Raw genomic sequence first — 27611 nt, 5'->3', positions numbered from 1 at the left:
TATTGGGGCTCTGCAAAGCTGAACCATGCCCGGTGTTCCTGCGCACTGGTCAGTGGTAACTCGCATGTATTGAACTGGAAGAGAGGAGGCAGGAGGGGCTGGGGGGGGGTGAAGGGGCCACGGGGGGGCCGGAGCCTGTTGTAAGAGTTAAAAAAAGAGAGAAAAAAAAAATAGAGGAAAAGCTCTTTGTATAAAGACGTTATTTTTGTACAACATCGAACCGACCCCTGCATGGCGGCAATAAAACTTCAGACCTGAGCCCTGAGCGCCCGTGGGGACCGGGGAAGGGGGGGACACGGGTTGGGACTGGGGTGTAGGGGCTGCAGCAGCACAGGTCAGAGTGGGCCCATGGGGACCCCTGCACCCTTTGCTTGGCTCTGGGGCTGCACCCAGTGTAGCCGCTGGGACGCAGCCCCACCAGCTCGGCTGTGTCCAAGGCTGACACGAGTGGGGTAGAGCCCTTGACCTCTGCTCCCATGGCCCCGGGATGCTCCAGCCCAGCATCAGCGAGGCTGTAAAAGACCTTTAGGACCAAGTCCAGCCCGGCCACAGCGGAGCCCCTGCCTGTCCCCCGCCTCCCTGGGCTCCGGCCCCTGCCGGGATGGGTTTGGCGCTTCCCTCCCGCAGCCCTGCTCCGGGGCGGCTCCGAGCGCGGTGTCCCGGGGGAGCGGGACGCTCCCGGATCCCGGGCCGGGGCTGCCATTGGCTCCGGCGGGGAGCGCTGACCGCCAGCAGCCTCCGAACCATTTCCTGTTGCTGCGGCGTTAACGCGGAGCAGACCCCGCTCCCTCCTCCCTCTCCGCAGCGCGCTCCGGTGAGTACCGGCCCCGGCGAGGGGCGGATGGGGAGCCCCGAGGGATCCCAGCGCCAGCTCCGGGTGTCCCGGCTCTGCCCTGACCCTGGCTCGAGGTGCTCCGGGGTTGGGGTGCGGAAAGGGGGGCCCGGGGACACGGGGCTGAGGGCGCAGGGCTCGGGGCTGGGGATGCAGCGGTGGGGGCTTGGGGAGCGCAGGGCTCAGGGACGCAGGGCTCGGGGCTTGGGGACTCAGGGCTGGGCGCTCTGGGGCTGTGCCCACGGCCAGATCCCGTTCCAGGGATCCGGAGCAGGCTCCGGGGGGGGATCCCGGCGCTCTCCTGCCCAGCTCCGGCCGCCTGTCCCCGGCTTCCCTCACACCCTCTGCCGGCCACAGCCGAGGACACCACCCCCGGCCTGTGGCCACGGGCACCCCATGGCCCTAGGGCCAGCTCTGCCCCCTGGAGGGGCTCTGGGGGAGCCCCACGGCGGGGCTCTGCCCCTCCAGCCCCACGGCGGGCCCCAATGCAGGGGCAGGGACTGGAGGCGAAACTGCCCCATGGGGAGGGCACCCGGACCCCCTGGGGATGCCGCTGCTGGGCCCTGGGCTGCCCGGCCCGGCTGGGAGCGGCCCCGCGGCTCGGGGCCGGCGCTGCTGATGTGTCAGCTCCTGCCCTGCTTTCCTCGTTCCTCCCTCGAGGAGCGTTTCTGGGAACTGAGCTCGGCCCGGCCCGGGCTGGGGCTGCTTCAGCTCCTGCCCTGCCCCGCGCCTTGGGGGCCGCAGCAGCCCCCAGTGCGCTGCGATGGGTGCCCCGTGGCACAGGGGATGCGCTGGGACCCCGAGAGCTCAGCCCTGTGTCCTGTGCCCGTGGGCAGGGGATGCAAAGCCTGGCCCCGGCCCCCAGATCCGCGTGTCCCGGGGGAGCCGCATCCTCCCTGGCGCAGCAGAACGGGACGGCTCCGGTTTGGCACCTCTGGGGCGCAGCCTTGGATGGAGCAGCCTGGACCCGGCACCCGCCCCTGGGTGATGCTCAACGGGGTCCCTTGGGGCATGGTCACACCCTGGCATGGTCCTGAGCGGGACAAGGACCTCGGGGGGATCCCCAGCGGCGCCCGCTCAGCCCCTGTGTCCGCAGATGCCGAGCAAGCGCCATCCCCTGAGACGCTGAGAGCCCGGGCACAGGATGGAGAGCCGCCGGCGGGACATGGAGCTGCTGAGCAACAGCATGGCCGCGTACGCACACATCCGAGGTGAGCCCGGGCCCAGCACGGACACGTCCTGGGGGCACCGGGGCCATCCTGGACCAGTCCCTCATCCCCTCTGCTCTCCCTACAGCCAACCCGGAGAGCTTCGGGCTCTACTTCGTGCTGGGCGTCTGCTTCGGGCTGGTGCTCACCCTGTGCCTGCTGGTGCTGCGCCTGTCCTGCGGGCCCCCCCCGCGCCGCCCCAAGCACCTCAGCGATGAGGACGAGGATGAAGATGAAGACGACGATGATGATGAGGAGGAGGACACCGTTGACCGCGCGGCGTCCGAGTCGCTGCTGCCGGTGACCGAGATCCCTCTGGAGCCCCACGGCCCCGGGGACGGGGCTGCGGCCGTCAACGTGTTCACGTCCGCGGAGGAGCTGGAGCAGGCGCAGCGGCTGGAGGAGCGGGAGCGCATCATCCGCGAGATCTGGCGCAACGGGCAGCCCGACCTCCTGGGCACCGGCACCCTGGGCCGCGTCCACTACTACTGACCCCGGGAGTCACCCAGGAGGGCGAGGGGGGGCTGCTCCCTGCCCCGGCGTTGGAGGCCTCCCCCCCCCGTCCATGCACTTTGAGCCATTGGTACGACTGCGGGCACCGGGACCCGCGGGGACAGGGACAAGGACAAGGACAGGGCCACCGCTGGCCATCCCCATGGGTCACATCCGGCTGTTCCCGTGTAAGCTTTGGGGGTCCTGCCCCACAAACATGGTGCTGTTCTACCCCCCGTGGGGCTCAGTGTGGTGCTGGGGGGGGGGGGGGGGGGGTTCAGCCGCCGCCTTCCCAAGCCAAAGCCTTTCCCGTGACCCAACTAAAATTACCCGGATCCTTTCCGGCACCGCCCTGGGCCTGGCCCTGGCGGATGTTTCCCCCCCAGGGATGTGGGGCTGCTCCCCGCGGGGCTGGGTCACATCCTGCCCCCTGCTCCCGGCGCTATCCCAGCCCCCGGGGGCCCCGCTGCCCCCTCCCCAGCCCCCTGTAAAAATAGCTCCTTCCCAGGCCGGTCCCGCCAGCAGGATCCAGATGTTTTCCAGATGTTCTCCCAGCCCCACGCCGGTGGCTGGAGGCCAGGACGTGATGGGGCTGGGATGGGAAATGGTGCGGGAGATGGAGAAGGAGGAGGAGGAGGCACTGCCCAGCCCCGTGCTGTGACAGGACCCCTGTTCCATGGTGGGATCTTTGTGCTGTGGTGGGTATCCTGGGCCTGGCAGCCCCAGCCCAGCTTTGCCCACCCCATAGGGACCCGGCAGCCCCATAGCAGAGCCCCTCTGTGGGTACCCAGCGCTCTGTACCCAAAGCGGTTTATTCCAGACTCTGTCCCAGTGCCGTTGTGCGGCCTCGGGCCCACGCCGTGCCGCAGGAAGCGGTGCGGGGCTGCGGGGTGAGCATCCTGCCCCCAGCCAGCGCAGAGCCGGGCGCAGCACCGGCACCACGAGGCGCCCGCAGCCCCCGCCGTGCTCAGCAGGGCAGCGCCTTCCTCACCCGCTCGATCTCTGCCTGCGGGGAGATGCTGCGAGCAACGCGGGGCAACGGGGACCCCGCACCGGGCAGCCCCGCGCCGGGACTCACCTGCAGCGCCTGGCGCTTGGCCCGCTCCTGCCCCAGCTCCAGCCTCAGGTCCTCCAGGTCCCGCCTGCAGCGCAGCAGGGGCGGCTCAGCGGGGCCAGAGCCGGTGATGCTGAACCATGGGGACCCCCCCAGCGCCCCCCCCCAGCCCCACTCACAGGTGCTGCGTCCGCATCAGGTCCACCAGGATGTGCAGGGACCGCACCTCCGCCTTCAGGTCCCCCAGGGCCAGCGCCTCCTTCGGGCACGGAGCCACCGGCACCTCCGGGCTCCACGGTGGGGCCGGCGCCTCCCCCGCGTCGCTGCGCGGTGGCCCCGGGGGGTGCTCCCCAACCCAGGGACCCCCCGGCGTGAGGCTGGGCGGCCGCTGGCCCGGCACCCGCGGGCGGGTGGCTGTGGGGTGGCTGAGCCGGGCCGTGGTGACCGGCACAGCGTTGAAGCCATCGGCATCTGCTAAAGAGGCAAAGAGATGGCAAAGAGGTGGCAAAGAGATGGCAGAGAGACGGCAGAGAGACGGCAAAGAGATGGCAAAGAGATGGCAAAGAGACGGCAAAGAGACGGCAAAGAGATGGCAAAGAGATGGCAAAGAGACGGCAAAGAGACGGCAAAGAGACGGCAAAGAGATGGCAAAGAGACGGCAAAGAGACGGCAAAGAGGTGACAAAGAGATGGCAGAGAGACGGCAGAGAGACGGCAAAGAGACGGCAAAGAGACGGCAAAGAGACGGCAAAGAGACGGCAAAGAGCTGGCAAAGAGGTGACAAAGAGATGGCAGAGAGACGGCAGAGAGACGGCAAAGAGACGGCAAAGAGGTGGCAAAGAGATGGCAAAGAGACGGCAAAGAGACGGCAAAGAGACGGCAAAGAGCTGGCAAAGAGGTGACAAAGAGATGGCAGAGAGACGGCAGAGAGACGGCAAAGAGACGGCAAAGAGGTGGCAAAGAGATGGCAAAGAGACGGCAAAGAGGTGGCAAAGAGACGGCAAAGAGACGGCAAAGAGATGGCAAAGAGACGGCAAAGAGACGGCAAAGAGTTGGCAAAGAGATGGCAAAGAGCTCAGCGCGGTGTTGGCACAAGGCATGGCCCCACATGGCTGCAGCTCCTACCTGGATCACTGGCTCTGCCCCTCTCTGTGTCTGAGGCACTGGGCTGGGGACCACCTGGCCTGGGGACAGCAGAGGCAGTGAAGTGGCACAGAATGGACCAAGCAGGGATGTTCTGCATCAGCACCGCTCCGGTGCTGGGAGCATCGTGTCAGCTCCGGATGCCCCGGAGCACCCGTGTGAGTCTTACTTGCTTGCTACTGTGGGGGCTGGTTTGGCCTTGCCAGGGACGGGGGGAGCAGGAGCCATCCTCTTGCTGTGGGGCTGCTTGGCCGGCTCCATCCTCAGTGGTGCTGGGAGCTCTGGGGTAGAGAAGCAGGAGCAGGGCTGGGGCCGGGGCTGGCACCGCGCAGCACAGGCGGTGAGAGCGGGGCAGGAAGCGCTTCCTGTGGGGGAGCAGCAGCCATGGCCGTGGCCCGGTACCGGGACCTGCCCAGAGCAAGGGGGCTCCTGTCCCAGGCATGGCCCATCCCCATCCCCATCCCCATCCCCATCCCCATTCCCATCCCCCTCCCCATCCCCATCCCCATTCCCATCCCCATCCCCATTCCCATCCCCCTCCCCATCCCCATCCCCATTCCCATCCCCCTCCCCATTCCCATCCCCATCCCCATTCCCATCCCCATCCCCATCCCCATTCCCATCCCCATTCCCATCCCCATCCCCCTCCCCATCCCCATCCCCGTCCCTCCCTCCTGCCCTGGCCCAGGACTCACCCGGGGGCTCCCCCTCCTCGTCCTTTGCTCTCTTCCAGGCTGCAGGGAGAAAAGGGGCTCAGGTGCTGCAGGAAGGACCCTTCTTACAGCCCCTCTCGGGGTCACCCCCAGACGTGGGCTCCATCCCTGACTCGCCACATCCCTGCTGGGGAAGGAGGCACCCACAGGCAGGACCAGTGGGACACAAGGTCCCATGGTGTTCCTGGGCTCATGGCTCCCTCCATGGCTGTAGCGATGCTCAGTGGTACCCAACAGCGCCATGGTGGCTCTGCCCCATCATCACCCCGGTACCGTGTGCCACCCCTCCTGCCAGCCCCACACCCAGCCCCACTGTGGTTGTGTTTCCTCTGCGTGTGGCAGAGCAGGCGGCTGCAAACCTCCCCCAGAGCACCAGCAGCACGGCAGAGGCAGGATGCTGTCCCTATGGCGCAGCAGCGTTCTTCCCTCTGCCACCAAGCCCTGAGGTCCCAACAGGATGGAACCCTCTGGCAGAGAATATGGAGCATCCAACCGCAGGTATGTGCCCATGAATCATCCTGTCCCTGTGATGGGCCACCCTGTCCCCAACGCCACCAGCAGCCCTGATGCTGTCTGGTCCCGGCCGCCACCAGCAGGGCCCTCACCATGGCGGCCTCGCTGGCACCAAAACTGCCAGAGGGTTTTTTGTCCTCCCAGAGAGATGGCTGCAGCCATGAGGGATGAGGACAGGGATGAGGGCACCCGGCCCCAGGGGTGCAGGGAGCTGCTCTGCAGGCCCCAGGGCACCATCGCTCTCGAAGTGTGAGGTTGGTGGTACCCAGAGCTGCCCTTGCGGCGCAGCCCAGGACCGTGTGGCCCCACACTGCTGCTGCCCCTGGGATGGCGACTGAGCGCGGGACCCCCATAACCACACGGCTCCATCCTACCTGCTGGTGCGGGGCTGCCCCCGAGGCTGAGCACCGTGGTGCTGTGCCCGGCTCCCCCGGCTGCTGTGGCCCCGCACCACGCACGTGACGCCGGAGGAAACCACGCTGGGAAGGAAGTCGAAGCCGAGAGCATCTCGGTGCCGGTCCATGCCGCATCCTCGCTCCCCACGGGGCTCCTCCTGCCCCCTGGCACGGCCGGCTCCTGGGCTGCCCCAACCCACCTCACACCGGGCCGTGGGGCTGCCCGCTGGGGCACTGAGGCCGCCAGGGCTGGGTGCCCACCTTGGCCGGACTGAATGGACTCCGAGTCCCAGGATGGCATCAATGGCTTCAGCTGATGGAGAGGGGCTGGGTGAGGATGGAGCCGTGGCACAGCCCCACAGGCACCGGACTTTGGCACCGTGGAGCCCACCGAGGCACAGGCAGGGTCCATCCACACGAGCCCTGCGTGGCCCTGGTGCAGCCCTCACTTACCGTGGGCAGCGGCAGGAGCTCCGCGAGGCTGCAGGGAAGAGCCCTCTCCGGTGCCAGCACTGTCCGTGCCCGCAGCCCTTGAGCCCTGCGTGCTGCAGGGCAGGTGCCAGCACCAGGGACCCACCTCGGGGTGCCCCTGTCCCCGCGTGCCCTCCCCTCGCTCAGGACCCAGATCACATCCCCCTGGACGCAGCCCCGCCGGCAGCTCCGGGCTGAGCTCAAACAGGGCCCGGCAGAGCCGCGGCTCCGGGTCTGCGCGGGAAGGGCAGGACCGAGCTCGTGGGGGTCTCCCCAGGCGCCCCCCCAAGCCCATGGCAATGGAGCCTCACCCGGGCCTGGCTGCAGGACGGGTGCTGAGCGCTGTGCCCAGAGGCGGCTCACGGTGCCCAGCGCTCAGCATCGCTCGCACGGCGCATCCCTACCTGAGCTGTGTGCCGGCAGCGCCGGGAGCTGGCACCGTGGGCAGGGCTGCGGGAGCGGAGCAGCGGGGCAGGACTGGGAGCACCCTCAGGTCCCATCCGGCACCTCGGCGGGCAGGGGGAAGTGAAACCCAAACCACAGAGGGGCCGAAACCACAACCCCCGAGCGCGCCGAGTCCCTGCGCTGAGCGCAGAAGGGTCGGTACCAGTGCTCCCGGTCCATGCCCGGTCCAGGCGCTCAGCACCAGTGCTCCCTTGGCTCGGGTGTATTTGACACCGAGGGGACCAGCACCAGCGGTGCAGGGTTCTGCTGAGGAGCAGACGCTGCTCATCCCTGGGTTCTGCTGTTCCAGCTGGGAAGTGGGGGGGTTCAGCACCAGGCTCCTTCTCCAGCTGGCTCAAGGGCTCGAATATGCTGAAATTGAGCTTAAAGGTTTCAGAATGGACTACACAGGTCTTGCTGCTTTCATACTTACTCTTTAAATCAGAACTGGTTCAGTAAGGCAGGTTTTACACAGAATCAACCTCTTTTAGTAACATGGACTTCATAGTCTAGAACGTGGGTTTGAGTGGTAGCATCCACAAGGCTCTCAGTGACACGATTTAGTGGTGGACTTGGCAGCCCTGGGGTAATGGATGGACTCGATGATCTTAAAGGTCTTTTCCAACCTACTTGATTCTACGAATTCACATGAAGGGGAACATGAACCACGAAGGGAAGCACGAGCCGTTACCCCACATCGCTGTCTCAACTGCTCTTGGCCAACAGCATTGACCAACGCCGGGCAGGAACTCTTCCCTACCACGCAGGCAGCCCCCTGCATTCACCACGGAGGCTGCACCCTCAGCAAGACCCATAGCTCCCCGGCAGCAAGGACCCATCTCCCTCTGAGGGAGCAGCAATGGCAAAGCATCTCCTGCCCGCTGCCAGCAAAGGCAACGGCTGACTTACCCTAACCAGGGTTTAGTGCTGGTGTGAAACCACGCACCTACAGCCGTGCTCTTCAGTTTCAGAGCATGGATGAAGCCGTTGCTCCTGTTCAGGGGTGATACAGTCCCTGCAGGCAGCAGAGCTCAGGCATGGGAGCTGTGGCTGTCACCTCCTCTTCCCCCCATGCAATCACTGCAACCACAGGCTAAAAGCTCTGTTAAGTGTTCAAAAGCCAGGAGTAAGCTGGTTTTAGCCACTAATTTAAGAGCACAAGAGGCCAAGGGTAGAATACATACCCCATGTGCCCAGGGCCGGGGTTGAGTCACCATCCCTGGAGGTATTTACACATGTAGATGTGGCACTTACGGACATGGTTGAGTGGTGGACAGGACATAGTTAACGGTTGGATTCAACGATCTGAAAGGTCTCTTTGAACCTAAGCAATGCTTGTGCTGCAAGGGCAGTTCTACCTGCACTCCCTGCACGGATACCCACAGAAACCAGGAGTCACCACTTGCACACGCTGCTTTCTGACAGCAGGGGAACCCCACAGGCCCCAGGCTGAGCTTCCTCTTCCAGGCTGCTCCCTGGCCCATTTTCTCTTGCAGGATGGTGCTAGCTCAAAGCTTCCCCTCCCAGCAGCTCTTTGGTAGCCACAGCAGGGCTCTCCAAGGGCATTTGGTTCTTGTGGCCTCACCCCTGAACACAGAAGCCGCCAGGAGCCGCAGACTCACAACACAGAACAAAGAGTTACACCTACTACTTCTTTTATTGTATTTTATTTGCATAAACAAACTGGAGGGCTTTGCTAAACAGGAACTGGTCAAGTCAAAACAAACCAAACTCTAGTTGGTGTGCGCGGGGAAAACAGCACAGCAATCCATGGGGAGGGAAGGCAGGGAGGGAGCGGTGCCTACAGCACGTGCACACGCAGGGTGGGTGCATGGACATGCCTCTCCTGCTACGAGGGACTCACTCGGCCCGAGAGCTGCTCGCAAACTCCTTCAGAGCACAGGGAAGTAGAAGATAGAAAGAACACCACGGCCACAGCCGTCCCCAGCCAGCACAGGAGGGACTGCTGGGTTGGGCTTCTTTTTTTTTTTCCGTTTTATATAAAAAGATTAATAAAAAATATTGAAAAAATTCTCATCTCCTTTTGTATTTTTAACCCAGTAGAATTCCAAAGTTTCTTAGAAAACTATGGTACCTTGGAAAGAGCACTCGAGTTCACAACCAGCTGCAAAGAGGATACACAAAATGCCTACAAGCGGTTTGGGGCTCCAGCACACACCAGGCCTAACAGTGTACACAAACAGTGGTGAGAAGTAGGGTGTCATGTTTTTTCTCCTTAAACCATGCTAATTTTGTTAACTTTCAACATAAAAGGAAAACAATTTCTTTTCTTTTTTTTTTTTTTAAAGGCCCTAAAACTCAACAGTTACATAAAAAAAAAGTTTAAAAAAGAACAGAAGTCATCGGAGTTTGGTCCCAAGGAGTTAACATTTAGATGTTTATTCACATGCTTGTTTTCTTAGTGAGAAGAACCAAAAAGAGTTTCCAAAATAATCATTTAATTGATTTTACTACAGAAAGGCCTAAAGGAAAGCATGGATTTAAAAAACTGAATACACAACAGGGGGAAAAAAAAAAACACCTTGCAGGGGTGAATTAACCCCAACCAGAGCCATTGCAATTTATAAAAGAGAACCAAAAATGTCAAGACTACCGGGGCAAGATGGGCACAAACCAAACTCCACGTTGCCTTCAAAGCCTGTTACCAAAAAAATAACCGACCAGTCAATAAGGTCACAGAGGAGAGAAAAATCTCTGATCTCACCCAGCACTTGACCTTACTCAGTCCAGCAGGGAAGTCTTTGGGAAGATAAACTCCATGAGCGGATCCGAGCATAAATGATTGGTCAGTTCTAGTCCACGCTTAAGGGAGGCTGAACTCTGGAAATGCAGTTAACGTCGGGATTGTTTCCGAGCTCCTCTCCAGGGCTCTGCTCAGCACGTCAGGAGCACCCTGACAATCCAGCACCGAACCCCTTCCCTGCTGCCAGGGCTCTCGGAAACACGCGGGCCCTGCGGCTACTCGGTCGTCGTCTGCAAGTTGTCCTTTTCCTCTCTGTTTTCTGTTCCGCTTTCATCATCTTCGATTTCTCCTTCTTCTCCACTGAATTTGTCATGAGCCCACTTGGGGCTGGTGCTCGACTTCCGGAACATGAAGCGGCCCCTTCCCCGGGGGAAGGCACCTCGACCCCGGCCGCGGTTCACCCACTTGTCCGCGCCTTCGCCCTCCCGGTCGTCGTGCTGCACAGGAGGAAGCCAACGGGACCAGTTGAAACAAAACACTGACTACTCGCTGTGTGAGAGTGGCTGGTGACACAGAACCCTGCAGCGTGGACCAGACTCTCATCTAAAGAGAAACCCTGGCTGGTCCGGGGAATAAACACAGCAGATGAAGGAGGAATGCACGATCACTACCCATGCTCTGTGCATGGCAGCCTGTCCCTGCTGCCAGGAAGCTCTCTGGAGTATTTAGTTTAGTATATAGTTCTGCCTTCAATAAGGCTGGAGAGAAATGCAGTAAAAACCATGAAGGTTTTCTTGTCTGAAGTACAAGACTGAAACACTGCGTTATTTAATGAGAAGACTGCGGATCTCAAGAACCCCAAATCAGGAAGAGACAAAAGGAGTTGATGTCTGTTTGAAACTACCCCTCTTTCAAAGAACACAGTCACACAGAACTCCCCCACACTAATGCCTCATAGCAAGGCAGACTGCTGTCACCAGAAAGAAAAAGGAACAGTACTAACCCCTCCGGGAAGCTGGACACTGTATGGGGACAGAACCACCAAGAAAGAGAGGCCATCTGCAACACAGACTAACATTTAAGCTGCATTTCCCACAGCCCTGTGAAACACATGCTCTCTAACTGGCCTTTAGCATTTCACTCTACAATGAGCAGAAAGAAGTTCCCTTTAGTCATAAGCCAGAAGCTTCTTATGAAGTGTCTCATGAAGCCTTAACCTGGTGGACTAGACAGTTGAAGGACAGCTGGCACGTCCACCTCTCAAACATTTAAGACCAGATATACCTCGAGCATACATACGTGTTTCAGTACTTAAGGCAGCTACATACCAAGTAGTACTTCTTGCTCTTCGGTGTGTACTCTGGATCCCACTCCTCATCTCTGCTTCTCTTCTGGAAGTCATTATTGCCACCACTGTTGCTGTTATTGTTGCCTGAAAAGTTGCCTCTGCCCCATCCTCTCCCTCTTGCTCTGAATTGCTGCAACAGCAAAACACAAAAGAAAAGTAAAATGGTTGCAGTGGCAATGCCCTCCCACCCCCAGAGAGCTTCCAGGGCTACCAGAAGGTACCTCGTCACTTCTCTACCATCCAAGAGCACCTTTAACCCATCATTAAAGTAAGAGGTCAGTATATTTTAGGGTTTTCTACATCATCTGATCACACAGTGCACCACAGTTGCTATAAAGCTGATTAAGATCATGTAGAGGCATTTCCAGAGCGCTCAGCAATTCCTAATCCACAAAAGCTTCCAGGCTTCATTTTGCTCCATACATCTTGAGTTCAACTGCCCAGACTATATTCTCAGCACCCTGGTTTGTGCTCCAGACCCAGAGCAATCATATTTGGCTCAGCATCCACAACCAGACAATGTCTTTGGGGTTTCTCCTTCATGGTATGCTTTGACTGTGAAAGAGCAAAGCACAAAAGCGACTGTTTGATCACTTTGGGAGTCGATACCAGGGTGTGGGGGAGTGGAGAACACTTACAAAGGTCCCTCTAGCTCTTCCTCGTTCATTGGGACCAGGAAATTCTTTAGTCCCAAGTCGGGACTTGTCAAAGCCTGTGGTGCTTTCCTCTCTCTCCTCAGTCTCCTCAGGATATTCCTCCGCTTTGACTGAATGAGAGGACCATGAAGATGATGAACTGGATCTGGATCTCTCACGTACCCTTCGGTGCTTCCTGTTTCAGTGATAGGAAATGGAGGTGAGTGGGACACTGACAAGGTTGTGTCTTGCTTGCTGCAGAACCATTTCTTTATCACTCTCTATCAGTGCAATGCTCTCCTTTTCCTACTCCAAAAAGGAAAAGCCACAGTAAGAGCTCAGGATCAGCTAAACCACACAGCTCAAACAGAGCCCAAGCTTTCTCCATAAAGAACTTGTTGCTTGGAAGGTGTTTATGTGATCTACTATGAGATAAGCATGCATCTTCAGTTTTAGTCAAACAAAACAATTAAGTCAATAGATAAGAATTAAATCAACATTAAAGCAAAGTCATTTAAATGTGGCTGTTCTCTCTCTACAAGAGGAACAAGAAGGAAAAGTGACTCACCCATCCCAACGCATGGAGCCTTCTCATTTAACAACCTTTAACAATTATTTAGTGTTTCAGATAGCTATAATGCTATCAAGAAGACAGGCAGAGGGGTAATTCATGCCACTGGAGCAGTTATGTCAATAGGTGCACAAATGTATGTACACGATGTCATCTCCAACCTTAACATCAGAAACATGAAAGGCAGAAGTAAATGGCTTAGGTTTCCTACATACTTTTTCTTTGAGCCTTTGTGACTTTTCTCCGTTTTCTCAGCTGATCTTTCCCTTGAGTGACTTGAATCCCTCGAGTCCACCGATTCTCTGGATTTATCACGTTTAAGATCTCTTTCCTTATGTTTTTTACGGCGCTCAATATCAAGGCGCAGGTCAACAGGGTCATCCTTATACTTCCCTTCAGCCTACAAACGCAGGGAAGAGGGGAGAGTTTAATACAAAGGTTTACAGTGTCCCAGTTCAGCACCATTACTTTGCTATTGACTGCACAGACTTCTGGAGAACAGGAGTTTATCTGAGTACTAATCAATATTCCATTTTAAAACGTAAAATAATGCACTATTGGCTTCTCATTTGTCAGACTGCAATTTTCCTACTGCTGTCTAAGAATTTCAACTTCTATTCTCCTCTTTAAACAGCATTAGAACAAATAGCCTGATAATAGGGAAGCGAGAAACACAAAGTTGACACTTATTGTACACCACAGCCAGTGAGAGATGAGAACTTGGAAATTCAACTGACTATGTATCAGAACTACAGCATGTGAAAAGTGTCTAACAGCCTGTGGGTGTTACTGAACAGCAGCATGCTCCCTGTCCTGCTGACAGACATCACCTGGCAGGGTGGAAGGGACTTTAATCGCCATATCCTTAAGAAGAAGCTGTTTGCTGCCTGGAGGTATCAAAAATCATGATTACTGATCAAAGAGTAAGAGATGGAGGCCACTGAAATGCAGCGGCCAGGTTCATGGGGGAAAACGCCAACATCCCGCTGGGATGTAGCCTTTAATACATCTACCAAGATTTAGTGTGTGGCAGATGTCACCTAGAGCCCTCCTTCCCCCTTGGCTGGAAGGCACCATGTGGAAAGATGCCAGGTCACCGCAGATGGAGGTATGCATTCCTCCACCCAACCCTAGCACGTTTGCTAACGCGAGCTGACCCTGGTGCTCCACAAAGCAAAAACCAATCAGGTGTATGAAAAACACCCACAAACAGCTTTGTTTTTTCTTTACAGTGTCAATTTAAAAAAGATCTGGTAACATTTGCTTTGGGTTCTGTTGAAATTCCCACTTAAAGAATGGATTAAGATAGTTTCTTTGCAAAGTGAGGAGCTGTGTTACCTGCATACACTTAAGACCAGTGGCACCTGGATGAGACTCTGCTGACTGCACACACAAGAGCAGCAAACTGACAGCGGCTGTGGTTCTGACAAACATTTAACAGTAGCAGTGTGTCTGCAGGAAGCCTGTACAGACGTTGCTATCAACAACATAGAGCCTCCAGGGTTTGCTACCTCATTCACACAGTGCTAATCTTGGGAACTGTATGACTTTATATGCAACATACATCATATTAATTGTCTTGAATTAAATACAAAAGGATTAGTAATTCTCTAGCTATGAAATTTTTTTACTTACATGAGTTTCTAAACACTTTTTTGTTTAAATAAATATGTCAAATAACGCAGGAGTGAGAGCAGGCGTTTTGTTTTGGTATTTTGCTCTTCTACTTTCCCCAGGCAAAGAGCTTTTATTTCTACTCTGAGAATAAAACTGCTCCCAACACGATGGATGACAGATAAGTGACAAAATCAGCAGCAGCTCCCTTATGTGGTACAGCAAACACCTATTTGGGTTTGTGAGGGCACGTCTGTTTCACGGAAGGCTGGCGAGCTGTTTGGAAACCACGTTTATAATACACTCTGCCAAGCTGATGCTCAGAGTTCAGGCCCATCAAATCCATCTCACCATCGTCCATGTCAAGCCACAAGTGTGTTTGGAAAAAAATATGAAACAAATATGAAACAAGTAAGGTTTCAGCAGGACTGGTTAAAATCTCTTCAACGTAAATATGTATGAAGGTGAATAAACAAAGGTTAAAATCCCAAACATTTTATGTGAAGCCATTTTTATGATCGTTTACAGCGAGTGCAATGGCTTAACATTCATCTATTCAGAAAAGCTAATACACTCAATTCCAAATGGTCTGGCTCTACTCAAACAAGTGCTGAATGTTAAAGTAACAGCAATCAACAGCAACGGTACAGTAAGTTGTTAGAACAACATTCATCATCTGCTTAATAGTGTATTTGGTTTAGATAAGTATTTAGTTTTACTTTCCTCTTTTTGACATGCATGTCTGTTTGAAAACATGGTTGGAAATATTGCATGTATACAATTGATTTAATCATACTTACAAGCAGAAAAATATCACAAAAAGTTTCTTCTCTCATCATGGGCACTTGCTCCAAAAATCCTCTCTTTTTTTCTCTCAAGCTCACCTCAATTGACTTTGGGGTCATTTACCATAGTCTAACCACTTCACAAAGGTTGTTGATACATTTTTATTAAAAATTAACCCTTTGTAGTTCATTTTTAGAATTATGCCCATCCTTAAAAGAAAAACACAAACTTAAGTAGAGAGTAATTTAAACAAAAACATCACTGTTAAGTTCATGCCCAATGCACTCATTTTGTTGAATTAAACTAGTCAGAGTAACAGTTCACCTTGAAGCCAGGATCTCGGGAGCTTTTTGATTCCTCTTGAGAGAATCCATGTTTTCTAAAAGTACTGGGAGATATATCTATCCTCCTAAAATGTAAAGAAAGTACACAGATATAATCTTGATCACAGAAAGAATCTGAAGCTTCCGGAGCAAACGGCATTTAAACCAGACCAATGCTTCCAGAGGTACACGAAACTGCCCATACTTTTCCCCTTTTCCCCCTGAAGCTAGTTATATACTGGAATTATTCTGGAATTATTCCAGGGTTTAAGAGAACAAAATCTGAAATACCCCCAAAATGTTAAGACAGCACCAACCTGTGGATTTCAGGGCTCTTTTTGTTTTTAGCTGCATCTTGTTCCATTCCTTTCTTTAGATATTTGGTAAAGCGTTCATTCAGTGTCATTCCTGAAGACCCGAAGTGATGCTCTGTTGGGGGTTTGAGTGAACAATGCCAAAATATCAGTCCCATTTTGGTAAAAAGACAAAGCACATTAGTCCTACAGCTTGGTCAACCTCGAGGCAGGAAACACGAAGCACTGCTGAGGAGCTCTACCTAACGCTGCTGGCAAATCTCAGTCTTGAAATTAACCATTTCCTTGAGTCACAAATTCACTAGAATACACAAATTTTAAGTCACAGCCTCCCTGAACATTGCTCAGGTAAAACTAAGAATGCCTCTTCTGCCTCTCCAGAAGAGGACTGTACAATCAGGCTGCTATCCTCATCTATGGCATATCTGCTGGAAAACAACTCTTTGAGCATTAACTAGAGCGCACAAAACTCATTCATTTGAACAAAGTAGGGGCAAACGTTCAGCTGAGGTCACAGGGACGTCTCACCTACCTCTTACATGATGGACTATAGTCACTATATGCTGAGCAAACAGTTCAGAAAGACTTCGCTGAGACTGAGCAGACTGAATGTGATGGAAAATCGAACGGAATTCCTGCTCCTTCTTGTTGCTGTGCACAAGGTCACGGCACAGCTTGCGTTCCTGAGCCAATATGCCACTTGGACTAGAAAAAGAACAGACCACATGAAATACAAGAACAGGGTAAAAGGGAAGCAGTGCAAGATGATTAATGTTTCCCAAGTTGGAAGCTGACTGCATTATTTTATGTTGTTTTATGAAGGCACCCCAGGCTTTAAACAGCACGTGCAAGACTTACTTAAACATCTCTAAAATACACTGGTCTGGGTTACTGGGATAACTCAAGTCACTTGTTACTCTGTATGGAGTGCAGGTATGAACCCCTGACGTCCTGGGAAACACTTCCTAAATTCTAGATTTACCTCTAACATCCCATCTAACGTTCCTGTCTTAAGATTTCTTGAAGCAATGCTGAAGTGGCTCTCAGAGTTTCAGTACTACTACATTGAGAATACAAGTAGTATTTCCAGAGAATCAAGTATCAGTTAAGCAGCACTGTATCTTTACTGCACCACTAAGCTTCTAGCAGCAAGAAGACACCAAGTACCTAACTCCTTCCTGAACCTGACACAGAAGCATTTACGTTCTGAAGCAATCTTACATCTAGCTGTAGAAGACATTAGGAAAAGTTCTTTAACCCCCATGCTATACTTTCACCATCTGCAAACTGGTAACCCCTGTAACCTCCCACCACAAAATAAAAGGGTCACACAAGTAGTATAATGCCAGAAAAAAAATTCACCTCTATCTTTAAAACATGCAAATTGTGACGCAATATTATTCAGCCTTCCCCACAGTTGGCAAGTCTATGAGGATCTCAGGAAGAGAAACAGGAAAACACCACTATCTGGACTTGTACTTACCGTGCAAGGTCTTCGTCAAAGGAATCCATTCGAATATTGACCTGGGCCTCACGGGTAATAGAAAAGGAAGATTTGCTAGGAGTGAGCCCTTCTACTTTGGTGCCTGGCTTCTCCTTCACCTCAGAAGTCTTCCTTGGTGGGGGGGAAGAACTTTTCTCCTGGCTTGATTTGTAAGTGGTCACTCTGAAATTCTTCTCGGGAACAAAGCCCCTGTGACCTGGTTCAGCTCTCTTGGATGCTGGTCTCTCCTCTTTCTTTGATCTTTCTGAATAGCTTTCCTCCTCCATTTCATCAGGTTTCCTCTGCTTCTCTTTTCCAGGTGGCAAGAACACCACACCTTCCCATTTTCCTGATCTCTCCTCCTCTTGATTTTTACTTGAAGTTGCTACAACTTTAGACATAAATTTGGGCTCTTCCTCAAATTCCAAATCTTTTCGGCCCTTTGCCTTGTCTTTCTTTTCCTGATCATCTGTTTCCTCTTTGCCATAATGGCCTTCCTTGTGGAACTCCGGGGCCTTTGGCTTGTCAAAGTCATCCCGGAACTTGTAGCGCTTGGGCGACTGGCTGCCGCGATATCCCTTCTCTGAGTCGGCTTTGGACGTATAGGAGTCGGATTTTGCCTTTCCATCTGCTGATCCCACCTCAGAGAAATTCCCTTTTTCTTTATTTTTTTCTTTTTCAACATTTGTTACTTTCTGTTCTTTGTCTTTCCCATTCTCAGGCTTCTGCTCTTCCAGATACCTGTTCATAAAACAGACATTTAAGTAGATCTCTTATTAAAAAAAAAATCAAAGGGGTTCACTCATCAGTTGAAAGCAGTCAAATTTTAGAGCACACCAAGCTATGCATGGACAGAAAGCTGTGTCTAGGCCCTAAAACAGTTAAAAGATAATGCAGATTTACTCAGCCTGGATTTAGACTTCTAATACTCAATAAATTCAGCAAATGTAGAAGAAAATGGATATGCAGAACTGGTGAGATGAGGCTTAAGAACAAATAACAAACAGCTTACCCACAGAGTCATTGGAAGGAAAATAGTAACATCTTACCCCATCGGTTTATTTACTTACAAACCTGGTTCAGGAGAACAACACATCAAAACTTTCAAACTGGGCTGTTCTGCTTTAAACAACACACTGGAAATAAAAGCCTCAAAAGCTACTTCAAATTTTGGATGCAAGTTTCATAGGTAAGCTAAACATTTCCTGACAGACTGTAAATACAAATAAAAGCAAAAAGGTTAACAGAGGAGAATATTTACTCTGCTTGGAGAAGACAAAACACTTTAGTGAGAACAACAGGTTAAAGCATCAGAACTGTGTTTTAAAGCATTCATGAGGAAACAGAAGTAAAGCCCTCAAGACATTAGTTCAGTGCTTTGGAAAGCCCAAACAAGAGTTACAGCTTTTTGCCCCCTTTCTTCTTCAGTTTCAGGCATCTTTGATACAGAATCAGTTCAGAATAACTTTAAAAATAGTAAAAGCTTTAAAAGCACTTGTGAATGGTACCTCATCTTTTAAAACAAAGTGTTGCACATGAATCTGCAGTGGACTAACCAGGCAAACCAACATGGGAAGCTTCCCTATGGAAGGATGTCTTAAATTTAATAATAAGCTTGGTGCTTTAACCCACAACCACAGGCACAAACACTGCAACTACACCTGCCTTAGGTTGCTTTGCACCAAGACATGCAGTAAGATTTCAATATATTTTTCTAATTTATAGTATCTAATGCAACTCAAGAATGCAATACCATAAAATGTCTTTAAGTGGAAAGTAACACAGAAATGCAAGCTTCCAGTGGGCACTGTTAAATTGCCAGAAAACCTCATCCAGCACATCTTCAAGTGTTCCAAGCTACAAACACTTTAGCAACTATCCAGGACACAAAAGTAACTCCAGCTTTCTACAACACAGGGCAAGATCTGTATTTCATTCTATAATTCAGACAATACCAGGGCCAAAGAGCTGGCACCCTGCACACCCTGGGGCTCATTCCACCTGGGGCCTGCACAGGGAGAACCCCTGCAGTGCTCCTGGAGTGTCTACACAGAACCATCACAGCACAGCACACGTCACTTGCCTTTTTGAGAAGGCTCCTCCTCCAGGAGCTGTGGCTTCCTCCTTCTGAGATGTACTGTAAATGGAACTGACTGGTGTTGGACTTTTACACACAGGACTCTTCCTTGTTGGGCTCAAACCTGCCGAGCCATGGTCAAAGGGACTCTGATGAGAGCCTGCCTGAAAGGAGGTGCTGCTGCTGCTGCTCTGTAAAGCAGAGCTCATCTGGGATGGGTTGGATAGTGGAGGGCTCGACTTCTGCAATGGACTCGGCCGAGGAGAACGCCGCCTCACCACAACTGACTGGAGAGGGCTTTTTAGTGCAGGACTGCGCTCCCTGGGGCTAAGCTCAGACACAGAAGCTCTTGATGCCGAACTTGTACCATAGGTGGCCATCTCCTGCCATGGTTTTGATCCCTCAGATGCCTTGACATCTTGAGCCACTGCTCCTGAAAACGGCTGCTCCTTAGCCTCATCTCCTTGATTATCTCCAGCAGGCTGAGATGCCCGGTTATCCTTGGAAGATGACTTCTTCTCCTTTCCAGATTTACGCTTAGAAGACTCCACCCGGCTGTGGTTTGAGGAAGACCGGGAAGAGGAAGACCTCCTCGACCGATCAGAAGAGGACTTATCAGAATTCCTAGAACGACTTCTAGACCTGGGCGAAGGAGACCTTCTCTTGGGGGAACGAGAGCGCGACCTCCCTCTACGAGGGCTGTACGCTTGGCGGTAGTTTTGCCAGTTTGACCTGTAATTCCCATATCCTCCTCGATTATACTGGCCCCAGGGATAAAACCCTCGATTTCGGCCTCGAAAATAATATGGTCTCCTGTAGCCTCTATTATGACCTCGGAAATCCCGGCTCTGATAGACTCTTGGATGGTTCCTTTCCCTGTTATGAGATGGAGAATACGATCTTGAACGGGACCTAGAACTGAGAAAAAGAAAAGAATTACACAAATACTTTAAAGTTTATTCTTCTGTCACAACCTTTTTTTTTTTTTTGAAGTTTTATAGAAAAGTAGCTGAAAATGGCATTTCTCAAGTGTTAAAACTGATTTCTTTGGTTTGGCCTCGTCCAGTTGAGGTGTTACACCTTGCTCTCAGTGAACTGCTGTGGAAATAACTCATATCTGTGATTCCACCAAACAAATATTCAGGATCACTGCAGAGACCGTGGTAACTACTGCTTAGCTTTTCTAGGATGAACATGGCTGCCATCCAGCTTCAGGAAAAAAGTGACATGTCGCAAACTTCCAGCCCTTTACAGCTCAACGTCAAGGTTATACCTCACCATAGACCTCTCTCTTTCTTTGTGGATGTCATGCTACTGAAACATGATCCAAGATCATCTTGTGTCCCAAGTTCTCATGTGCTTTTGAAATTCTGATAATCAGGATGAAATCCCACTTCTTTGCCAGCTGATTTATACAAATCACGACATCTCAACATGAGGGGAGCAGTACAGCAGCAAACAGCACACTGCTCTATAGTTTTAAGGTTCAAAAGGTGCAGCCCTTGCCCCAGTTCAGAAGCTGGAACTCCAAAGAAGCGGGACAGCAGATGGATGCACTCATTTCCAGGCTGAGGCCGCAAGATGGCACTGCTCAGCGTCCCACTCCTCACCTCGGCCCCAAACGAGAACACTCGGAGAACAAAACTGAACCCAAAACCTGTAAGAATAGAGTCAAGTGGCAAAACATCAAAGGCTCATCGTTCCAGTAGTCTCTCCCATGCAAGTTCTGGAGCTGCAGCTGTGGGACTGTTTAAAAGCCCCACTGTAGCTCAGGATTAAATGCCAGCCTTGCAGTATTTCACAGCTGTTGGATAAACAAGCCTGCTGAAAGCCTGAGATTTTAGCAAATCTGCATTTGGTAAAACAGAGGAAGTGCCCAAACTAGTACAGTTAAACAGAGAAAGACATTTTTCCAAATGGAATTTGAGTAACGAATATTCACTGAAACCATTCCCACTTTCCATTTTCACTTCTGGGTCTCACTGGTCATACTCCAACGCATGTGTACTGGCTCTTCCACAGACTGGCAATACACAACTCACTGCTGCCCCCTCTCCACTCACACGCCAAACCCCCATAACGGGAGGGAATACAACGCTGCTGTTAGAATTCCTACCAGATGAGCGTAAATGCATGCAGAGATGGACTTCAGTTCTGTGTTTTATTTCTTCCACCTATCAAATACACATTACAGTTTAGCAGGAAGCTGTCTGTTCACACCGTAGTTATTGCTAGCAAATAGCTTAATGATAATTTTGACATATGCTCCATCCTCTGCTTGAAACAACCAAACGAGCTAAACAACCTCTCTGAGACACTTCCTTGCTTGAGCGACAATAAGAAGGAAAAGCATAGAGGCAGATGGGAAAGCACAACTGTAATGAGCCCCAGTCAAAAGCACTACTACCACACATACTCCTATTTTCAGACAACTGCTGCATTTGTGATCAGTTACCAGCAAGGGACCCATTGAACACAGCTTCCCAAATCTGCTCTATCATTTTAGAGAGGCTGCAGCAGGGAGATTTCACTCTGCCAGCCCCAGCCAATGCACACAGCTCCGGTTGTGAAGCACCCACAATCTCACAATAGGTAAAATAAAGCCAGAAAGAAAACAAGAAATATTAGGCAGCCTCCAACATGGCAATATGACTTAGAACAAACAGCAAACCTACCAAAGGAAGAGTCAAACATTTTGTGGTGTATGCTGAAGTATGTAATAATGGACTTTCATCCCAAAATACCACAAGACCTACCTCAGAAGATATCCTAATTCCATACAAGGTGACTTGTCTGTACTAACCCCTTCCATTTTGGTTCTTATTTACAAAGCACAAGTGGATTCAGCAGCAGCACAGAGGAAACAATCACGCTTGCACAGAGTGCCTTTGTTTTCAACTGTCAAAGTTCCTTCACAGCTAGGCAGATATTCCCAAATGACTATGTCTCTTCCAGCATTCCAGCTTCCTTTTGCAAGAACTTGGTTTGACTCAAGTCTCCGCCTCTAATTCAGTTTTGCCATGTCCTTCTCCCTCCAACTTTACATTTATTACAGCCTCTGCATTTTAAACCACCCTTTAACTGTTAACAGTTGCATGTGTTTGCAGTCTAATGATATGTGTTATTAATTAAAGATTAGTGAGAGAGCAGCTGAACACCATTATACCCAGTCCAACTGGAATGCCTTTGCCAGCTACGTAATGCTTAGCCAAAAGAAAACACAGATATCCTGATATCCAGGGAAGACATGAGCCTGACCAGAAGCAATTCCAGGAGGCAAGAACAACTATTACAAACATTTATGAGTTCTCCAAATTAACTGTAGTGAAATTTATCTACTTCATCCATCCAGAACAATCACTGCTGTCACACAACAGCAGTATATTAAATGGACATTAAAACTCATTTCAATCAAGTTTTAGAAAGAGGGGGAAAACACGCAATAGCTGCGAAGTCTGGGATCAATTACATTAACAGCTTAAAAAAAAAAACAGCCAAAGATGTTTAACACCACAAAGGAGCATGTTTTGCTACAGACCTTCCCAACTCTTCTTGCCTACTTTGACTATGAAACACGCACTTAAACTCTCTCACAGCACTAAAGCAAACATCTGATCAAAGCAAAATCTCAAAATGATCTCAAGCCAGGATAAAAAGCTAGCATTTTCTGCACTGTGTCCTGTTCTGGCAATTTCAAACATCACCATTAGCCATGAATACTTTTAACACAGGCAACTGGATCTCAGAGATTGTCTCTACTTCGCAATAGGGAAAGCCCAACAGGCTATCCTGTTACACACAGCAGTTCAGAACTGCAGAAGAACATGGGAAGAAACCCACATGTGTTTTGACACAGGCTTCTATTAATACCTTTGAGGAGAAACAAAGTACAGAAGTCTTCTCTAAGGGACCAGTCTAAAAAGGCTTTTAATAACACCCCCCCCCACAAAACGAACTATATTAACCAAACCACCTTCTGATTAAACTGCACATTAGAGTATCTCTTCATATTTACATCAGGAAAAAAGTTATTGCTCACTAAAAACATGCTACAGAGACCAGATTAAGAGCTCAAAAGAAGTATCTTGACAATTCATTCTCCTAGCTCATTGAAAACACTTCAAAACAGTACAGGCTGGCAGGAAACAGGATGCTATCTGTCCTAGAATCTAATTAAAGTCTTTCCCTGGAAAAGAATTAAGTGACAAACCATCTGAACAGGACAGAAAGGAAAAGCAGTTACACCCTTTGGCTCCAGAGCAGCAGGCACTTACCTAAGTCTGCGCTTCCTTGACCGTGAGACAGAACGAGAACGGGAGCGGGATTTGGAGAAGGATCGTGACCGGGATCTCGATCCCGACCTCGAACGGGAAGAGCGGGATCCAGATTTGGACTTGTTAGTTTTAGACATCTTTGCAAGCACCCGTCAGCTGTACCTGAATGAGAAAGGGAAAGTGTGAAAAATGAAGTCAGATTTGAGAGGACACTGGCAGCCTGACCAACTCCCGAGTGAAATGAAGCTGGGTAAGACTGGAAACACGGATGTTGGAAGTGGCTGCCTAAAATAACAGATGAATGGTGCTGGGCTCAGAATAGAAGGTGTACTTCAGGAGGAAATCTGCAAAAGGATAACAGGCTTTCACCTCAGAGGAATTACAAGTACAAGTGCTAGAGTTGAAAGCAGCAAGTTAGTGCAAAGCCCAGGAACAGGCAGAGGCCATGCTGCTCACTCAAGCAGGAACACCTTTAGGCAGACAACCCATTTCATTTCAGTCACATCACTGTCAAGAGAGCAAAGCTGGTTTAAATAACAGTGAGGAAACCCAAAGGCTTACCGTCAAAAAACTAAAAACCCAACCCCAAAGTCTTCTCTAAATTTCCAGGAGGGAATCATGAACACAAATGATAATCCAAAATTCAGGAATACAACCCTGTTTGCACACGTCTGCCTCACACTGAACACCCAGGTTAAACCCTGGCCGTACTTGTCCTGTCTGCTTGTGAAGTTTATGCAGTTGCTACGATCAGTTAGCAGCGTGTATCATCCAGGGAGGAGTTCTGTTGCAGCCAAAATAATTCAGAGGTCCTTCCAAGTATTCACAGACACCAAAGAGATTACGCTGCAGCATTAAATGACTCTGAATAGCTATAATTATGAATTCAGGCACGTGTCCAGGTAAAGAGACCCTTAAAAGATGTTTCAGGGAAGAGTTTGAGCATGTAATTGTTTCAGTTACACCCCACCTGATCTGCTTGCTTGTAAACACTGACTTTGTATCAATGAGCAAGAGTTCCTAATGGATTTTCATTATCTTACCTCCAGGGGAAGAAAAATATTGAGGACTATTAAGAGGGCGTTGTGTGTGTCACAGGGTTTACATCCAAAGGTTGGTACAAATATTGATGAAATCCAAGCTGCTTTATTCTTTCAGCCAGATTTTCCTGTCAGCATCCAAAAGAATGAAATTCGTAACACAGTTCTGCAGCTTCTGACAGGGACCTTCACAAGCCGTCCCCTTCCTGCTACCAACAACCTCCTACTGCAACTTCCCCATCCAGCAGCGGCTGTGGACGCAAACCCAGCATGCTGGAGATGGGTCGGGAGAGCTGTAGTGCCTCTTCCACCCAGCCATTACAGTGCTTCTCAGCTGTAGTTAATAGCTGACCTACTTTAGCACTGGATCCAGCCACAAACAAAATTCCTTACAATTTAAAGGTTGATCACGCTGCAAAATGTGCTCCAGCTTTGGAATCCCTGTTGATTCCAGTGTAATTCTTCAGCTTAAATGGAAAATGCTTTGGGCCCTGACTTGGCAAGGAGGAAGGGGACTCCACTCCTTAGATTAAGTTCCCAGACTCCTTCCTACTTTCATTCCTAGAAATGGGATGTTTCAGCAGTGAGTTGGGAAAGGGACTAAGTGGCAGTTTGAGTTGTGTCTGGCTCGCCAAGTATTCCATACTAGCAGTTGGTATCAAGATCTCTGCAGCTCCAGAGGTAGCTGATGAGGCTGAGAAGATAATCTGCTCTCTTTACAAATACCTAAGTTTCATTCACAGTAGCAGAAGCAATTTATTTAGCATTTAACAGAATTCCTTAGGAATTTCTACAAGGAATTACATTTTCTCCCACTCAAACTCAGTAAAATATTGCATAGCTGCAAGTAACTTGAGCAGAGGAAAAAGCCACCAGTGTACTGGTAGATTTACAGTTCTCCTTCTATCTCTGCAGGTTCAACAGCAAATCTGTGGTTGCTGTGATGGTCCAGAGACCAGGCACTGGAAGTTACTTCAATTACTTATTTCAATGGCTAAAAAGCATCTCAAATGATGAAAGGAACAAAGAGGCATTTTGACAGCAAACTGCCAAAACCTGAGCATCTGTGAAACAAATGCTCTGCAATGCTCATCGCCCACACTCCAAGAGGGAGAAAACTTGAGACTGCTCTGGGAATTAGGTAAAGGTTTGCAAAGACAAGATTGCATTAACTCAGCATTGCATAAAGGTTACAACAAACTTTGCAGCAGAAGTGACTAATGAATCCGGAAAGAAAAAGGAACTCTATTAGGACTATTTTATCCCTTTTTTTCCAACTACTGATTAAAATAGAGACATTGAGGTAGAGAAACCCATCAAGTTCTGCTGCTGCTGCATGCATTTTAAGCACATTCCAGTGGCCTGACTTGCAACGTCTTCACTTTGAGTCACTCTCCAAAGCCTAATTACATATATGGTGAGCAAATATTCCAGCTACTGCCAGGGCACTTTCAGGAACAGAAACAGGAAGCTGGCTTTTATTCTAAAGACCATGTTACATGTTCCTGTTCTTCCCTTTCACTGTCCTAAAGGTGCTGTATCAATCCAACTGAAGTAGTTTAATATATTCCACACTAGAAAGTATGCAGGGGAAAAAATATGTGTCCTAATAGTTGTTCTATTAGGAAAAAATAAATTGCACCAGGGATGAAAATCAAATGCATGGTCCTTTTCCAGGGAAAGGATGGATGAAAAGATCTGAACTGCCTCTCTGAGTCAATATTATTGATACATTAAAACCAGGGGGAGGAAAAAAGCACTATATTCTGTAAAGTTATTACAAGTATATCCCATGAACTGTGTAATTTCAGGACAGCTCTCTACTGAGAACCCTGGAATTCAAGAACAAACTACACTTCAACATATTATCATCTGTAAGTTACCTTTATTGACACTGGACTCTGTACTGCTTGAAATACCTTACTACACTAATATGATTAGAGCTTTCACCACAGCTCCCCTCTGTTGCATCTCTTCTGAAATAACTCATTTGTCCAAGAAAAATCGCATTCTCAGAGCTGACCAAGCAGTGCAAAAGTGGCAACAAGTCTCAGTAAATCCTGAGAAGGCCCCAAAAAAGACTTTAAAGTATCACTTGCTGTGGGCTGTTGAAGTCTTTGTATTTTACTTTGATCCACAGCACTTACTGGCCAAACACGAGTTTGGAATGTGTGACGTGTGCCAAAAGCTCTCTTGTCATGGAAGAGTTTATCTTTGTCAATATTTTTAAAGCTGATTCATTCCTACCAGCTGAGGTAACTCCTACTAGAATAGAAACCGAGTTGCTATGCTCTATCAGCACTCAAAAGGTTAAACAAACCCAACGTTGGAGTCATTTCAGCTCCCCTGTGTCAACACTGCAGTTGCAAAGGCACTGTGATACACATCTAGTTGTTCTAAGAATTAATGACTGACTCGGATAAAACGTGTTCAGCTGGTAAGCAGAAAAAGCCCAACTGTGCTGAAAGAATCTGTTCTTATAAAACACCCCAAGGAGTACTCTGATTTTAAATGCAGCAAACTGTGAAAGCAATGGCAGCTGTGATCACCTCCCCATTTAGATCTTTCCACCCACCATGATGCTGTGCCCCCGGATCACAACTGCATCCAGCCCCACAGAGCTCACAGGGGAGGATGCTGCTTTTTGAAACTCTAGAAAGTAAAATGTGTCTGCTCCTGAGCGGGGACTGCAGCAGAAGCATCCACAGTGCTACAGTGACTTGTGGTTAGCAGTCTCCTCTGCTAGAAGTTATATTTCCTTCCTGCCTACAGCTACACAACTGCCTTCCCATGACACCGACTCCGCCTCTACCTTAGGAAGGACACTGGTGATCCCTGCTGCCTGATCCAGGACTCCTGGAAACACTGCCAGGAGTTTTCAGAATGGGGGCTCTTAGGGTTTGTCTTTTCTGAAGCGCCACTTCCAAACTGTCCAGTAGATCTTCCCAAGCAGTGCAGCCTCAAATCCCAAAATACCAGCACTGATCCTAAGTGTGTCAAGTTTAAAAGTGCTGCTAAAGCACTACCCTACTAGAAACCAGACACTTGACAGCTTGTTTATCTGCCATAAAACTAGACTGTGTAACATACCTCGTAATTCAACACACACCAAGACTGAAGAAACAATTTGTATTCCAAATTAGTTTGCTAAATGCACTCCTATGACACAGATTTAAAA

The 27611-nt window shown here is 50.4% G+C and overlaps 4 protein-coding genes across 5 annotated transcripts in view; 2 read left to right on the top strand and 2 right to left on the bottom strand.

Annotated features, from left to right (window-relative positions):
- Nucleotides 1-27611, top strand: part of MRPS15 (mitochondrial ribosomal protein S15) — a 112040-nt gene that overhangs the window by 41211 nt on the left and 43218 nt on the right. The window lies entirely within an intron of this gene.
- EVA1B (eva-1 homolog B) lies at nt 600-2570 on the top strand. Its single transcript, XM_061449724.1, has 3 exons — nt 600-814; nt 1929-2043; nt 2129-2570. The coding sequence occupies exons 2-3, from the start codon at nt 1977-1979 to the stop codon at nt 2530-2532; spliced, it is 471 nt and encodes a 156-aa protein (XP_061305708.1). The 5' UTR covers nt 600-814; nt 1929-1976; the 3' UTR covers nt 2533-2570.
- Nucleotides 3383-5464, bottom strand: LOC133267449 (uncharacterized). Its single transcript, XM_061449722.1, has 5 exons — nt 5424-5464; nt 4898-5009; nt 4711-4769; nt 3766-4057; nt 3383-3674 (listed from the first exon to the last, which is right to left on the bottom strand). Exons 2-5 carry the CDS (start codon nt 4987-4989, stop codon nt 3500-3502), a joined length of 618 nt encoding a protein of 205 aa, XP_061305706.1. The 5' UTR covers nt 4990-5009; nt 5424-5464; the 3' UTR covers nt 3383-3499.
- Nucleotides 8916-27611, bottom strand: part of THRAP3 (thyroid hormone receptor associated protein 3) — a 29715-nt gene continuing 11019 nt past the window's right edge. Inside the window, exons 4-13 of one of the 2 annotated variants that reach the window (XM_061449860.1) lie at nt 23394-23555; nt 19126-20037; nt 17043-17783; nt 16092-16264; nt 15563-15674; nt 15247-15331; nt 12738-12922; nt 11955-12147; nt 11297-11446; nt 8916-10465 (exon numbers count right to left, since the gene is read on the bottom strand). In XM_061449860.1, coding sequence (XP_061305844.1) covers nt 10244-10465; nt 11297-11446; nt 11955-12147; nt 12738-12922; nt 15247-15331; nt 15563-15674; nt 16092-16264; nt 17043-17783; nt 19126-20037; nt 23394-23530 — 2910 coding nt within the window. In that variant the 5' untranslated portion in view covers nt 23531-23555 and the 3' untranslated portion in view covers nt 8916-10243. Of the gene's footprint in view, nt 10466-11296; nt 11447-11537; nt 11872-11954; nt 12148-12737; nt 12923-15246; nt 15332-15562; nt 15675-16091; nt 16265-17042; nt 17784-19125; nt 20038-23393; nt 23556-27611 lie in introns of those variants that run through there. The other variant, XR_009742793.1, reaches the window with a different exon arrangement.

Source organism: Pezoporus flaviventris, unplaced genomic scaffold, assembly GCF_033815535.1.
Source record: "Pezoporus flaviventris isolate CSIRO_AGI_PZ_B2104156 unplaced genomic scaffold, CSIRO_AGI_Pfla_v1 ptg000008l, whole genome shotgun sequence".
Lineage (NCBI taxonomy): Eukaryota > Metazoa > Chordata > Aves > Psittaciformes > Psittacidae > Pezoporus > Pezoporus flaviventris.
Note: the sequence above shows the minus strand (reverse complement) of the source record. Positions and strands in the feature narration are given on the sequence as shown.